At 38.9% G+C, this 16,408-nt stretch overlaps 1 protein-coding gene and 1 long non-coding RNA gene across 9 annotated transcripts in view; one reads left to right on the plus strand and one right to left on the minus strand.

Annotated features, from left to right (window-relative positions):
• The window catches only part of LOC144241154 (uncharacterized), a 40,332-nt gene extending 36,840 nt beyond the window's left edge, over positions 1-3,492 (plus strand). The window contains exon 5 of the long non-coding RNA XR_013337978.1: positions 3,357-3,492. This is a non-coding gene — a long non-coding RNA (uncharacterized LOC144241154). The remainder of the gene's footprint in view (positions 1-3,356) is intronic.
• PHACTR4 (phosphatase and actin regulator 4) overlaps positions 1-16,408 on the minus strand; it is a 114,562-nt gene that overhangs the window by 29,603 nt on the left and 68,551 nt on the right. For 3 of the 8 annotated variants that reach the window (XM_077775622.1, XM_077775623.1, XM_077775619.1), the window contains 2 exons: positions 3,304-3,477; positions 2,678-2,758 (listed from right to left, as the gene is read on the minus strand). In XM_077775622.1, coding sequence (XP_077631748.1) covers positions 2,678-2,758; positions 3,304-3,477 — 255 coding nt within the window. Of the gene's footprint in view, positions 1-2,677; positions 2,759-3,303; positions 3,478-4,696; positions 4,725-16,408 lie in introns of all 8 variants that reach the window. The other 5 variants (XM_077775625.1, XM_077775626.1, XM_077775620.1 and 2 more) reach the window with 3 other exon arrangements.

Here is a 16,408-nt window from a genome sequence, read left to right on the forward strand (position 1 = left end):
ATTTTTGAGAGAGAGAGAGACAGAGACAGAGCACAAGTGGGTAGGCAAAGAGAGCGAGAGACACAGAATCCGAAGCAGGCTCCAGGCTCTGAGCTGTCAGCACAGGGGGTCTTGAACTCATGAGCCATGAAATCATGACCTGAGCTGAAGTTGGTTGCTTAACTGACAGAGCCACCCAGGTGCCCCAAAACCTAGAAGAATTTGTGTCCAAATGTAAAAAACAAATAGTCTCATAAAAAAAAGTGGTTATCCATGCTCAGTTAACCACGTAAAAATTTCAGAAAAACAGAAAAAAGAAACAACCCAAAACAAAACCTTGTATTCCCATCCCAACATCCACAGGTAAACAATGCTAATTAATATTTTGGTAATTCTGTTTCATCTTTGTTTTCTTTGTTAAATTTTCAAATAGCTGAGACTAAAAAATCCTCAATCTACATAATTTAAATTAAATTTAACGAATAAGCAATATATTAACATAATTCCAAACCTAAAATGTATAATATTCCTTTAGTTTGGTTCCTTTCTCACATTGTTCCAAGGATATGAAACGTTTTAAAACTTGGCCTTCAGATTTTGTCTCATGCAAAGGAACTCTAGTGAAGAAAACGAAATACCACCAACGTACTGTCATCTTAATTCCTCCAATTAGCTGCTTCATAAAAGCACACGTTAGAGGAAAGTCCTGACATTATTAAACCAGTATCAAGTATTGAAATACCAAAACTTGTTTTTTTATGACAAACAGAAGAGTAAGGCAGCAATACGGGCATGGAGACAAATTTGGTGAAACAAACAAACAAACAAACAAAGGGAAGTAACAAAGTACTGCGGCTGGTACAAAACTAAGAACATAGAGACACAGAGAAGGCTGGTTCCAAGGATCCTTCACCAGCCTCTCAATTTCTGAGTTAAAGATCATAGCCAGTTAGGGTAAACACTTGGAAGGAAGGGTGAATAGCCTTTTTTTGTTTTTAACACCCCCCCCCCAGAGAAAATGGCCTTTAGTACAGGAAAATGGGAGGTAACTGTTAGAAGAAATGAAATCTTTTCATATTTATACCCCCTAAATGGAGATTTCTTAAAAAAAAAAAAAATCAGTTATTCTCGCTCATGGTTTAATATTTTCCCTTTGCTAGATACTTTCAGTCCCACAAAAAATATTTGCCTTCCTTAGATAAACCAAATATAGATAGCACAACAAAGAATTCTCTCAAAATATCTTGTTACTATTCGATTTTTTATTGTCCAGTACAACATAATAGAGAAAAATGTATAAAACATAAACATAGATTTCAATGAAATATTATGAAGACATTTGTGTGACCATTAAGGACATGAAGAAATGTTTCCAGACCGCTGAATCCTCCCTTCCCTTCTAGTAACACGCCTCTTCCCTTCCCTGAACAAAGCAATCACTCTTCTAACTCTTGTGCTAATCCTCTTTGTTTTTTTTTTTTTTTAAAGATTTTTATTTATTTCTAGGAGAGAGAGAGAAAGACAGCGTGAGCAGGGGGAAGGTCAGAGAGAGAGGGAGTCACAGACTGAAACAGGCTCCAGGCTCTGAGCTGGCAGTCAGCACAGAGCCCGACGCAGGGCTCGAACCCACCAACCGCGAGATCATGACCCAAGCGAAAGTCGGACGCCCAACCGACTAAGCCACCCAGGCGCCCCTAATCCTCTTTGTTTTATTTTAATTTAACCATTTAAGCATGCATGTCCAAACACTGTGGCTTAATATAGCCTATTTTTTCTTCACATTTATAGAAATGAAACAACACAGATCCTTTCATGACTGCCTTCAATTGCTCGCTATCACTTATGAGAATCATATTATAGCGTGCAGGTGTAGTTTGCTTTCATTCATGTATAATATTTCATTTTAGAAGTATATCGCAAGATTTTTAATTAAAATTTTTTTTTAATGTTTTGTTTTGAGAGAGAGAGACAGACTGAGACAGAGAGAGAGAAAGCAAGCATGAATGGGAAGAGACAGGGAGACATAGAGTCGGAAGCAGGCTCCAGGCTCTGAGCTGTCAGCACAGAGCCCAACGAAGGGCTCAAACTAATGAACTGCGAGATCATGACCTGAGCTTAAATCAGATGCTTAACCGACTGAGCCACCCAGGTGCCCCTACAAGTTGTTTTCACATTTTATTATCAGTGGACATTTGGGTTGTTTCCAATTTTGTTCTATTGTTAGTAAATATTGCTGCTACAAGCATATTTGTATATGTCTCCTGATAACCATGTATACATGTTTTTGTTGAGTATATACCAAGTTCCGGACATGCTGGCACATTGGTATCCTTATCTCTAGGTTTCATGGATTATGCTAAACTATTTACAAATATTTTTTAAAGTAATCTTTATGCACAACATGGGGCTGGAACTCATGACCCCGAGATCAAGAGTTGCGTGCTCCAAGGACTGAGCCAGGTGCCCCCATTTGTTATGTATTCCTTAGTGAACTGTCCAGTGCTTTTGTAGATCTTTTATTGAGTTTTTTTCTCTTTTTATAGAAATTAAAAAAAAAAAATTCCAGGTGCACGGACAGTTTTAAAGAATCTCCCCTTCCTCTGAACAATAGCAATAACAAAAGAAAATTCAAATACCTAGTCAGGATCAAACACCAGGTATACAGAGACAGACATATGTAGTTTATTTACAAACTCACCCTGCTCAGAGTCTTCCAACAGAACCCCTCTTTTAACCAGCTCTTCTCTTGGTTTTCGCATAGATATTTTCCGCTCTAAAACTAATATTAAATTGGGAAACACTCAGAACTGTGGCAGTTAAAGGTCAATGTTAAGCATTCTAACTTGACAGGCAAAAGAATAATGTGGTTCAATTTTCTATTCTCTGGAAAGAAAGAACAGGAAGATTAACTTTAAATTTAAACTTAATTTCTTTCATATCCTGTGATACTGGGAAAGAAGCATTTCCAAAAGGAACTATCCTTATATAATTTTACCTCTTTCTTTTTAAATTGGCATTTCAATAATAAGGTATTTATAAATGAACTTTCCTAAGTGGTCAGAGTAGGGAAAAAAGAAGGATCTTAGATTTGCTACCATTCAGGAACTCCATTGATACACTTTAAGCCCATTAAAATAGCAATCTGGGGATGAGGCTATAGTATACAAGGCTTACTGAATGATCACTTGGTTTTATTTCTGAAAGACTGAATTCCCTCTTCAAATAGGGCGTTATAGTAGCTTGGGAAGAGAATGAAAAAGTTAGGTACTTCTAAAATAAGAAACTCTCTAACATAGAACATATATTTAAATCTTAATATCTCACCTTCTGATGTCTCTTTGAATTTATCACTACTTTTTTTTTTCCGCCATTTCCAGGGCTTGAAGATTTTGCCAAAGCCTGAAAACTTGCTCTTCCTTTTGGTGGGAGGCGTCATGTCTCCTGCTTCCACACTGTCCATGACCATGCCTGGGTCTGCGTTGGGCTGGCCTGCTTCTTCTGTGATATGATGAAAGGCACAAAGGGAAAGGAACAGCCAATTTATTATTTCAGCATAATCTCTATAAGGTCCCTTCCCCTCTCTTCCTGTGGTAGTTGGAAAGGATCAGAGCAATGATAAACAATCATGCAGACAGATTCCTGGACATCACATGGACACCAAACATCAAAATCTGTAACAGATAAATTACGAACAGGGAAAAACAACCAAACCAAGCTGACATCATTTTGGGACAAAATTCAATGAGATGATCATAACCAGCTCAAAACCTCTATAGGGGCACGCACGTGCGCGCGCGCACACACACACACACGCACCCACACACAAATACGGAGTCTTTTCCATATGTATGAGATCTTGCCCCGGTGCAGCCTGTTGCTGTTGCCACTGTCATCTTCGTGGCGTGGGGGAGGGCTTCCCCAGCTACCATTACAGCCTCCCATATCACTGAAGCAGGGGGTCCCATCGTTAGTGAGTGAGTCATCATCATTCTCTACTAAACAGCGCTCTCCCTCGGCCCTCCTCTCTTAGGAAGTTAATAGTTCAGACGGGATAACACAGTAAGTGTTAACACCTTATTTGTATCTGTTTTTCAGATTATCTTCTTCCTTCACAAGAGCCTAGGTTTGGAGCACTGGAAGGGGCCTGGAGCATTACAGAGAGAGTGCTTTAAAATGAAACCTTTTTGGGGGCACTTGGGTGGCTCAGTTGGTTAAGTATCCGACTCTTGATTTCATGACCTGTGAAATCAGGTCAGTTTGAGGGGTCGAGCCCCATGTGGGCTCCATACTGAAAACATGGGGCCTGCTTGGGATTCTCTCTCCCTCTCTCTGCCCCTCCCCTGCTCAAGCTCTCTCCCTCTTTTTTCTCTCTCTCTGAAAATAAATAAACTTAAAAAAATTTGTTTAAATGAAATCTTTTTGGAAAGCACAGATGACATTCCAGTTTGCCTGTGACAATACTGTTTTAGGGACAATCCTGATCTTAAGGATAGGACAAGAAACATAACTGACATGTTGTATGTGCAGGACTGAAACGAATGGCCATGAGTCCCTCATAATGACCACACATGCAGGGTTTTCGTTAGTGAGCTTTAGTGGCAGAGAAAGGAGCAGCCAAAACTGGGCCAAAAATAATAATAATAATAAAATAAATAAATAAAAGCAGGAAAGCAACAAAAAAAGCAGGAAGGCAACACAATACAGCTTTGCACTCCACCTACTGTCCCAGGGTTCTCTGGAGAAGTCTAGAGGAGAAGAAAAAAAGAGTCATGTGGAATAACCATCCTGAAATTAAAGTGGAACCTTTACAGAAATACATCCAGGACCACACACTATATTATCACATGTAATAAGTTAACATGTTTACTGTACACATCTGAAGCAAATAACACTCTTTTTGGGGAGGATAAACAGGCATAACATATGTACTTAAAAATTATTTCCTTTAATACTGTAGATATTTTTTCACAAAAGAAAATACATAATCCACAAGCATTAATTTTTTTTAAAGAAACACTGCAAAGTCCAAATCTGTCTTTTTTGGTTGATAAGCGGGGGTCTTAGGGAAGCCTGCTGATGAAAGTCAGACTTTACACAACTGTCATTTTTTGAGTGCAGCAGTGACTGCTGGAGGCATTATTCTACTGTGTATTGACCACGGGCCAAACAGGGTCCTGGTTACCGAAATGCAACAGATCGAGAAGAGAGGACAATGCCTCTTTCCTTCCTGGGTGCAGGATTTACTCGAACACATCCTGAGTCTCAACTACTTTAATTCCTTCCATGATATGCAAGAGAATCTCACTGTTCGAACACTGACCAGATTTTTAGAAGTTTACTTGCCACAGACATCAGAACATCTCCTGTGACAAAAATTCCCATAGTGGTGCCTGGGATGGACTCCCAGGGGTGGCACATGGTGAATATATGGTGTTGCTTATTCATTCACTTATTTATTTAATTAAAAAAATGTATTTATTTTTGAGAGAAGGAGACACAGAGTGTGAGCTGGGGAGAGGCAGACTGAGAGGGAGACAGAGAATCTGAAGCAGGCTCCACGCTCTGAGCTGTCAGCACAGAGCCTGATGTAAGGCTTGAACCCACGAGCGATGAGATCATAACCTGAGCTAAAGTTGGATGCTTAACTGACTGAGCCACCCAGGTGCCCCTTGTGTTTCTTCTTTAATGTTTTGTTTTGTTTTGTTTTGAGAGAGAGAGAAAGATAGAGACAGAGACAGAGAGAGAGAGAGAGAGAGAGAGAAAGCCTGAATGGGAAGGGACAGAGAGACAGGGAGACACAGAATCCAAAGCAGGCTCTAAGTTCTGAGCTGTGAGCACAAAGCCTGATGTGGGATTCAAACCCATGAACCATGAGATCGTGACCTGAGCCAAAGCCCGACGCTTAACCACTGAGCCATCCAGGCGCCCCACATGGTGTTGCTTTTAAGAGCCAGTGCTTTAAGACAGTATTCTCCCAATCATGAAATGTCAATGAGACCGCAAGACATTTCAGATATATCATAATATTTAGCATACGTTAATGACAATGCTTTCAGAAATGGAGCTAAGTTCCATAAGCAGTGCATAGTCGCCTTCCTTGCTAGAGGCAAGGAGAGACTGAAACTTGAAATGTCCTGCTGACCCACCCACTGAATGAACTTCACTACTCAGTTCCAAATGACAGAGAGGAAAATGTTTGTTTGATTAAAAGCACCAAGGAATGTAATATAAAAACTCAAAAGCCAAAACAACTAACAATATGAAAGAAGATGTGAGTGCTACGTGATATTTTTTACAAAGAAAAGCAGCCAGAAAGCTACAGGAATGTTATTAGGTGAGGATGGATTCACAGACAAGTCCTTGAACGAAACAGCCTATCTAGCTTGCTCTCTCACCACCTTGCCAGGTGTCTAATCACATTCTGAAGGTAGAACTTAGCTCATTCCCTTTAATTCTTCCTTTTATTCAACAATATATTTATATGTCCCCTTCCTCTTAAACATTCAAAACAGTAAAATCATGATACCCTTTCAAACATTTATGCCCGCTAGCTATATGAGCTCAAGACAAGTTCAGCTTATATTCAAAAGTACAGTGTATATGGAAAATACCAATAGCTATAATAAAAACCAATGTATCTACCATCACATCTATTGCTAAGGATAGCCCTCTTCTTTCTTTGTGTAAAGTTACTGAATATGGTCATTGAATATGAACAGCAGAGAGAGGGGGCACCTGGTTGGCTCAGTTGGTTAAGTGTCTGACTCTTTTTTTTTTTTTTCTTAAATGTTTTATTCATTTCTAGGAGAGAGAGAGACAGCGTGAGCAGGGGAGGGTCAGAGAGAGAGGGAGTCANCTGCGCCAAAGCCTGCTTGGGATTCTCTTTCTTTCTCTTTGCCTCTCCCCCATTCAAAATAAATAAAGATTAAAAATATTTTAAATAAAAAATAAATTTAAAAAGAGGAGAACAGATTTTTTTCTTTGATATTTTATATAAATATGCTTAATTTTCATGTTTATAAAACTTTTAGAAGCAGATATGCCTCTTGCCTTATGCAGTGGGGGGTTTAGCCACACCCAGTCCTGACCTATTATTCCAAATTCATTCATTCTTATAATATTCTCATATATTCTTATGTTCTCCACACTCATCCCCCTCTACATGACAAATACAACATTCTAGTAACTCCTAAATCCATTCAAATACTTGGTATCAGCCCAGTTACCTTTTCAAAATACAGAATCTCCAGGTGGTGGGACCCAGAAATCTGTTTTTAAAAATCTTCACAGGTGATGGGGCGCCTGGGTGGCTCAGTCAGTTAAGCGTCCGACTTCGGCTCAAGTCATGATCTCACGGTTCGTGGGTTCCAGCCCCGCATTGGGCTCTGTGCTCACAGCTCAGAGCCTGGAGCCTGCTTTGGATTCTGTGTCTCCCTCTCTCTCTGCCTCTCCCCTGCTCATCCTGCCTCTCTCCCTCTCGCAGAAAACATAAAACATTAAAAAACATTTTTTTTTAATCTTCACAGGTGATTCTTATGATCAGCCAGGTTTGTTGAACCCCATCGCAGATTATTATCTGGAAATCTTATACATGTTGAAAGAGGCAGGCAGACCTGCTCTGTCTATAACCTAATTCTTTGTTGAAGAAAAATAAAGCAGAAAATCCTAACATCATTCAGGGTTTCCTACTTAAGCATAAGTATTTCTACAGAAGAACTATAAGGGTCCTTCCTGCCCAACTTAGTTTCAGATAAAGTTTAAATTAAAAATAAACAATAAAAAAGTTTGTAGTTTTGTATATTATGCAGTTGAGTGTAGTGTTCTACACATGCCATTAAGTCAAGCTGTTTAATCACATTGTAGAATCATTAACATCCTTTCTGATTTGTTGTCAGTTTGTTCTACCAATTACCGAGAGAAAGGAATGTTAACGTCTCTATCCAGGAAAATAGATTTGTCTCTTTCACTTTATAGTTCTATTAATTATTTTCTTTTCATATATGTATATTTAAAAAATTTTTGTTTTTGGGCGCCTGGATGGCTCAGTCAGTTAAGCATCCGACTTTAGCTCAGGACGTGATCTCATAGTTTGTGAGTTTGAGCCCTGAGTTGGGCTCTGTGCTGACAGCTTGGGAGCCTGGAGCCTGCTTTGATTCTGTGTCTCCCTCTCTTCTCTGCTTCTCCCCTGCTCACACTCTGTCTCTCTCTCAAAGATAAATAAACATTTAAAAACAATTAAAAATCAATAAATAAATAATACAATTTTATTTTTAAGTAATCTCTATACCTAATGTGGGGTAAGAACTCACAACCCCAAACAAACAAAAAAAAGAACTCACAACCCCAAGATCAAGAGTCACATGCCCTTCTGAGTCAGCCAGGTGCCCTTGTTTCATAAAATTTTTATTTATTTATATTTTTAAATATTTATTTTGAGAGTGCCAGCAGAGGAGGGGCAGGGAGAGCATGGGGGGCAGAGGATCTGAAGTGGGCTCTGTTCTGAAAGCAGAGAGCCTGATGCAGGGCTTAACCTCACAAACTATAAGATCATGAACTGAGCCAAAGGCATACACTCAAATGACTGAGCCACCCGGGAGTCCCTATACTTTAAAGCCATGTTATTTGGTATATAAAAATCTAGAGTTATTATATCTTTCTGTTAAATTACCCTTTTATCATTATGAAATTCTGTGTCAATTTAATGACACTTGTGCCTTGATTTTGTTTTTCTACCTAGTTTGATAACTGTCGTCCTATAGAGTGTTTAGTCCATTTATATTTAATGTGTTTTTTAAATGCTTTTTAATTTAGTTTGAGAGAGAGCATGAGTGAGAGGAGGGGCAGAGAAAAAGAGAGAGAGAGAGAATCCCAGTTAGGCTCCATGCTAATAGTGCAGAGCCAGACACTAGATCCCATGAACTGCAAGATCATGACATGAGCCAAAATCAAGAGTCCAGCATATGCATAAATACACTAAAGAAAACAATTCTCCCTAAACATATGTTCCTATAAAAACCCATTATTTCCCACATGAAAACCAGTCTGAAACCACTCAAGGATATCTTTCCTTGGTATCTGTAGTAGTAATCCATGTTAAAGTGACTAGACTTGGATTACCCAAACAATACTTTCTACTCCCATATCCTGTTTTTTTGTTTTGTTTTTAATGTTTATTTAATTTTGAAGGAGAGACAGAGTACAAGCAGGGCCGGGGCAGAGAGAGAGGGAGACAGAGATTCCGAAGCAGACTCCAGACTCTTGACTTGTCAGCACAGAGCCCAATACAGGGCTCGAACTCGCAAGCCGTAAGGTCATGACTTGAGCCAAAGTCGGATGCTCAACTGACTAAGCTACCCAGGCTTCCCATCTACTCCCATATTCTTTTAAGCACACTACCCACCCCTGTTTGCCATGAGTACAACCTTGTGCAAAAGGAGTTACAGAACAAATTTATGACCTAAAATTCATCAGGGGTAAATTTTTTAGCTGTAGAATGCATGTGTAAATCTGTGATGTCTGCAGCTGACTAGATCTAATGAAGCCGCTAATCTCTGTAGCATTCTTGGATCCATTAAAACTGAGAAACTGATTCAGGTTTCTTACTATGAATTTGTCTGACAGGAAGAAAATTCAATTACACTGCTTACAAAACTACAACAGAAAGAGAAACTGCCAGATGAAAAAATCATACAAAAACAGTATATTCAAGAATCTAGAGGGGTGCCTGGGTGGCTTAGTTGGTTAAGCGTCCGACTTTCGCTCAGGTCATGATCTCGCGGTTTGTGGGTTCGAGCCCCGCGTCGGGCTCTGTGCTGACTGCCAGCTCAGAGCCTGGAGCCTATGTCAGAGTCTGTATCTCCCTCTCTCTCTGACCCTCCCCTGCTCACGCTGTCTCTCTCTCTCTCTCCTAGAAATAAATAAAAATATTTAAAAAAAAAAAGAATCTAGAAATAATGCCTTTAAAATTTTTTTAATGATATAGGGCAGCCTGGGTGGCTTAGTCAGCTAAGCATCTGACAGTGCAGAGCCTGCTTGGGATTCTCACTTTTTCCTGTCTCTACCTCTCTCCCACTTGTGCTTTCTCTTTCTCTCACAAAATAAAAAAATTAACTTATGATATACAGGCTTGGAATCACATCTGGATACTCCACTGTTTCTGTTTAAACTAGTTACAGAATTTACAATGGCCCTATGGCTCCATTCTGTTCTCCATGAGAGCCAAAACAAGGTAGTTTCCTTTTGTTTGCTAGAACACTGGGTATAGGGTGCTGGCTATAGTTTTGTGATTCTGTGTCCTAAAGAAAACACTTTTTTCTTTGAGTTATACAGCTGCAGCCCACTAGGAAAGCATGTCAGAGTTGGAGATCTTGGTGTTTTTTGTAGGGAGTGGAGGTTGGGAGAGGAAGATAAGCAACCAAATTAGTCTGGAATTTCTGGTTTCAGGAGTACCCTGACACTACGCCCTGGTATTCAAACTACCCGCTCCCTCACTTAAGTTGTAGCAAGTCATACTTCATAGGCTTCGTCGTCTTCTTCCTTTTAATGTTTATTTATTTATTTTGAAGGGGGGAGGGGGAGAGAGAGAGAGGGAAAGAGAGAGAATCCCAAGCAGGCTTCATGCTGTCTGCACAGAGCCCAATGCAGGGCTCATTTTCATAAACCATGAGATAAGGACCTGAGCTGAAACCAAGAGTTGGCCTCAACTGACTGAGCCACCCAGGCACCCCTAAATGTATAATATTATTAGAAATTAGTTAACACTTTTTCATCTTCAGATAAAGTACTCATTAACTATAAGCTGTAGTTACATTATACCTACATTACTTGCTAGAGATAAGGATAAAACAGAGTTAAACAAAAAGCCATAGGTCAAAGATAATGTTCATTTCAGATCTGATTTACAATTAATTTTTTTTTTAGGACAGAGAAAGAATGCTAGCAGGTGAGATGGTCAGAGAATCTTTTTTTTAATTAAAAAAAGATGTTTGTTTACTTAGAGAGTGAGTGAGCAGGGGAGGGCAGAGAGAGAGAGAGAGAGAGAGAGAATATCGAGTCCAACATAGGGCTCAATCCCAGGACCCTGGGATGGTGACCTGAGCCTAAATCAAGAGTCAGATGCTCTTTCAACTGAGCCACTCAGGTGCCCCCGATTTATAACCCAAATTTTTAATGTTTATTTATTAATTTTTGAGAGAGAGCACAGGGGAGGGGCAGAGAGAGAGGGAGACAGAGAATCCCAAGCAAGCTCTGCACTATTAGTGCAGAGCTCAACGTGGGGCTCGAACTCATTTACCATGAGATCATGACCTGAGCCATAATCAAGAGTATGACACTCAACCCACTGAGCCACCCAGGCACCCATATAACCAATTCTTCTTCTTCTTTTCTTCTTCTTTTTTTTTTTAACGTATATTCATTTTTGAAAGACTGAGTGACAAAGACAGCGTGAACAGGGGAGGGGCAGAGAGAGAGGAAGACACAGCATCCAAGGCAGGCTCCAGGCTCTGAGGTGTCAGCATAGAGCCCGATGTGGAGCTCGAACCTACAAATCGCAAGATCATGACCTGAGCCAAAGTCGGGTGCTTAATGGACTGAGCCACCCAGGTGCCCCTGTAACCAATTCTTAATTACTCGTGTTGGAAGGTAAGATAAGGCACAGGCAACTGGAGTCAATAGAAAACTTAGTTTTCAACACAGTCTTCACTACTCTCTCTCCTTCATTAGGCTTAGTTTATAAATAAGCAACAAAATTACTGGGTCTTAGTTCCACCTCTATTTGTTTCACTTTATTAAGTTTAAAAATGTTTAGATTTGAAGTGTATAAAGTTCTCCCATTTTACCCATAAATCTTTTATAATAACTGGTTTTTTATCCAAACTTTAAAAATCTATAGTTTTGTGCAACAAGATATACCCTCCATTACCAAGAAGTGTCAATTATGGACTCCTGGTGGCTCAGTCAGGTAAGCATCTGACTTCAGCTCAGGTCATAACCTCACGGTTAGTGAGTTCAATTCCCGCATCAGGTGAGCATGAGCCCTGTTTCCGGTGAGCCCCAGTTTTCTCTCTCCCTCCCCCCACCCTACTCCTCATGGGATTCTTTCTCTCTCTCTGCCCCTCATTCACTTGCACTGTCTCTCAAAAAAAAAAGTGTCAATTATCCTTTTTTAAGTTTAAGGTATACACAGCATGACTTGCCTTACATATATTGTGATCAATCATTTTTATAATCTAATAGTTAGGGATTATTTTTTTAAATGCTCATGGAGTTTGAAATAGATCTTGTGTTTATACAAGCATTTTAACAGCATCAAAACCTTGTAAATGGAGAACATTAATCTGTGGTACTTACACTACTGCACTTCCTCATTTTTGCCTTCTAAAAGAGGATTATTATTGGATTTAAAGAACTGTTTTAGAAAACTACAACAAAATTACAGAAAGCAAAAGCTGCCACTAGCAAACAAAGCAGGCTTTGTCTAGAGCAGGTCCATAACGTCCCTTCGAAATACTGCAAAGCTCTGACCTTTGGGAAACAGAATTGGGCAAAGCACTGGAGAAGACAGGGGGCACAGTTCCATACCTGCAGGCACAGTTAGGTCTGGGATTCCAACTCTGGCAAAATAGTTTTCAGACCATAACTATATCAAGATGTATACACTTTTTGATAAAAATTCCAAGTCGAGAGTAAGGTTTTATAGTGAGGTGGCCAGAAAATGCATATTCTCTCATGGAAAAAAGACCGAAACTTTCCCAAGTTTTCCTGCAAGGGGCTGTTGAGGAAATCCACTGGAGCAGAGAGAAGGGCCAATAATTTTTGGTTGGCAGGCACATTCGATAACAGAAAACCCTATTATAAGGAGTGTACCAGACTCTACACCACTGCTTCCTCCTCAGTCCTGACTACATGTGCAAAGTGTGCCTGCTCCTTCCTTCCCAGAGGAAAACATTTACTGTCACATCTAGATAAGTATGAAAATGTCTCTGATAATTCTCATGACCAAATAATGCCAAGTGTTTTTCTTTAAGGTGTTATGAAGTAGTTTATTTTTAATTAACCCATCTATTATTTATTCCTATGCTAATATTATATACCTACATTAAATTTTATTCATCCAACACTCTCCATACTGATTTTACCATATATTTCTAAATCACCTTGTCCCAAATTACTCCATTATGTGCTTGAGAATCCATACTATGAATTTCAGACCAAAATGAATCAAAAGGTGATGGAAAAGGAAGGTAGCAAGGAGGAAAATATAATACAGTACCTTTTAAAGCAATATATTCTTATGTAAAAAATTTTTAAAAAGGAGGAAAGAGGCTAATTTTTGAATGAAAGGTATACGAAGGGCCAAAAAGGAAAAACAAAAACACAAACCTAGAGATTAGAGAATGGAAAGGCAGAGAGAGAGAAAGTTCCAGACTAAATGGTAGAGTACAGCTTATTAAAATTTTTTGATCATGTGTCTAATTTAAGGACATGTGCTAATAAATAGATGGCTGTTTTAATATGATGATACACAGTGAAAGCTTTTAGTGAAGACAGAAACAGCTTTTATGTTGATCAAGAACTACAAAGTATTACTACTTGAACAGTTTCTCTGAGTAAATATACAGGTTTCTCCTATGGATATATTTCACTTGACGAAAAAAAAAATTATTTTAACTACTGAGGATAACTGCTTATTTCCTTGAATGGACACTACAGCATAAATTCCTACTCTGGATTTAAATAACTGATTAATTCACCAGTTGTTAGAAAAGGTCCTATGGTAAAACTCTAGATGGATACTAACATAACATCTTATCCATTTGCATATGATTCTGTATGCAAAGGTTATTTATTTGAAAGCAGAATCTTCTTAATTAGCAGCTTTGGACATCCAACATAAGCTATAGTCAATTAAGAGAAAGGAATACATCTTATCTGTTTTGTTTTGTTTTTATTTAAAGATTTTATTTTTACATAATCTCTATATCCAACATGGGGCTCAAACCAACAACCCAAAGATCAAGAGTTGCATGTCCCACTGACTGACATAGCCAGGTGCCCCCAAAATATGCATTATCCTAAATTTATAAATATCTTGGACTTTTTTCTTTTAATATTTAAATTCTCAGCTAGAAAGTAAACTTCTCAAGGGCAAAGACATGACTGATACCTATCAGGGTCCAGTAAAACATTTACAGTGCCTTAAAAATAATGAAATCTATTCAACATATTCAGTAATTTATTCTATTTCACTTAGCTTGCCAAACATAGAACCATCAATTTTATTATTAATTTTTTAAAGTAAACTTTACCCCCAACATGGGGCTCAAACCCATGATCCCAAGATCAAGAGTTGCATGCTCTACCAATTGAGCCAGCCAGGGGCCCCAATACCATCAATTATAAGTTCAAAACTAATTATTATATTATAGGCCTAGAACTTTAACAAATGATTTAAGTCTTAATTTACTTTGTACATTTTTCTTTCCAAAGAATTTGGTAAGACTTTCCACACACCTTTCTATGAAATGCCTCTTAAATTTCATGAAGAAACAGTTAAGTTTGGTAAAAGCCTTTAAAGCAATGGTGTAGTGGGACGCCTGGATGGCTTGAGCGTTCAACTCTTGATTGTGGCTCAGGTCATGATCCCAGGATCACGAGATCGAGCCCTGCCTCCGGCTCCATGCTGAGCATGCAGCCTAAGATTCTTCCTCTTTCAAAAAAAAAAAAAAACTCTCTCTCTCTCTCTGCCTCACTCCCCTGCTCATACATGCACTCTCTTTCTAAAAATAAAATAAATCTTGGGGTGCCTACATGGCTCAGTTCGTTAACTGTCTGACTTTTGGTTTTGGCTCAGGTCATGATTTCGCGGTTTTGTGATCTCCGGCAGTGTGGAGCCTGCTTGGGATTCTCTGTCTCCCCTTCTCTCTGCCCCTCCCTCATTCACACAGTCTCTGTCTCTCTCAAAATATATAAATAAACTTTTAAAAAAATGCACAAGAATAAATTTAATAAAATAAATCTTGGGGCGTCTGGGTGGTTAGCTGATTATCCGACGTTGGCTCAGATCATGATCTAGCAGTTCATGAGTTCAAGCCCCACATTGGGTTCTCTACTGTCCATGCAGAGTCTGCTTCAGATCCTCTTTCTCTCTCTGCACCCCCCTGCTTGTGCTTTCTCTAAAAAATAAACATTAAAAAAATAAAAAATAAAGGGTGCAGTTAGTTAAACATCCAACTCTTGATCTCGGCTCACAGTCTGTGAGTTTGAGTCTCTCATCGGGCTCTGTGCTGATGGCATAGAGCCTACTTGGGATTCTGCCTCTCCTTCTCTCTGCCCCTCCCCAGCTTGTGTTCTTTCTCTCTGTTGCAAAATAAATAAACTTAAAGTTTTTTAAATAAATAAAATAAAATTTAAAAAAAAGAATTCTCAAAAAAATAAAATAAAATAAAGCAAAGTGTAGCCCTCAAAGGTGTCAATGTTGACCCTTCATGACTTGGCTCTGATTTACTCAAATAGAATAAATCCTAAATGATAAGAAACATAATAGAGTCTCCATTAAAATAGTTTATAGCCACCTATGAATTATCTAGGAAATAAAACCCCAAAATTAAATCTAGAGAGAACAGGGGTGCCTGGGTGGCTTAGTTGGTTGAACATCTGACTCTTGGTTTAGGCTCAGGTCATGATCCCATGATCTCTGCTTGAGATTCTCTCCCTCTTCCTCTGTCCCTCTGCCCTGCTCGTGCTTGCTCTCATTAACACACACACACACACACACACACACACACACACACACACACACACACACACCTAGAGAGAACTAAAAATCTTAGGTGCCTGAGTGATTTCTAGTTCTCCTTTTAGGACTATTGGTAGACAGAAAAATTGATGAATCGGAGGCTGACTTTTTATCAAACAATAATACCAAACAATCTACTCAGATGTAAATTTTTTGTATATAGATGTTAGATGGGCATTCTTCCTAAGTAAGTTATATCTTATGAGTAAGTTATACCTCTTTGTCCATTTCTTGCTTTCATATGCCATTCAGTTCCATTTCATAGATAAATGCCTAGCATTGTTTAGATCCTTATTAATGAAGACCTACAGGAGAAGTTAGTGGCCCAAAAGTGAATATACCAAATTCAGGAGAGTGGTTACCTCTGGGACCAAAGAAACAAAATGTCATCACAAGGGAGTGCGGGCAAGGGCACAGAGAGAGGGGTGGAGCGGGATATCTCTGTTTTTAACTTCATTTCTTAAGCTGGGCAGTGGCCCAAAGGATCCTTTATATTTTTATATTTTTGTTTATTTTTGTCTATGCCTTTTTCTATTCATGAAACATTTCACTAAAAATAAGAAATTTTTAAAAATTGCTCACGATCAAGGTAAAATGAATCAAGTCCTGACTTTGGTCCTAAAAATCTCT

This window comes from Crocuta crocuta, unplaced genomic scaffold, assembly GCF_008692635.1.
Source record: "Crocuta crocuta isolate KB4526 unplaced genomic scaffold, BGI_CrCroc_1.0 scaffold127, whole genome shotgun sequence".
NCBI classification, from domain to species: domain Eukaryota; kingdom Metazoa; phylum Chordata; class Mammalia; order Carnivora; family Hyaenidae; genus Crocuta; species Crocuta crocuta.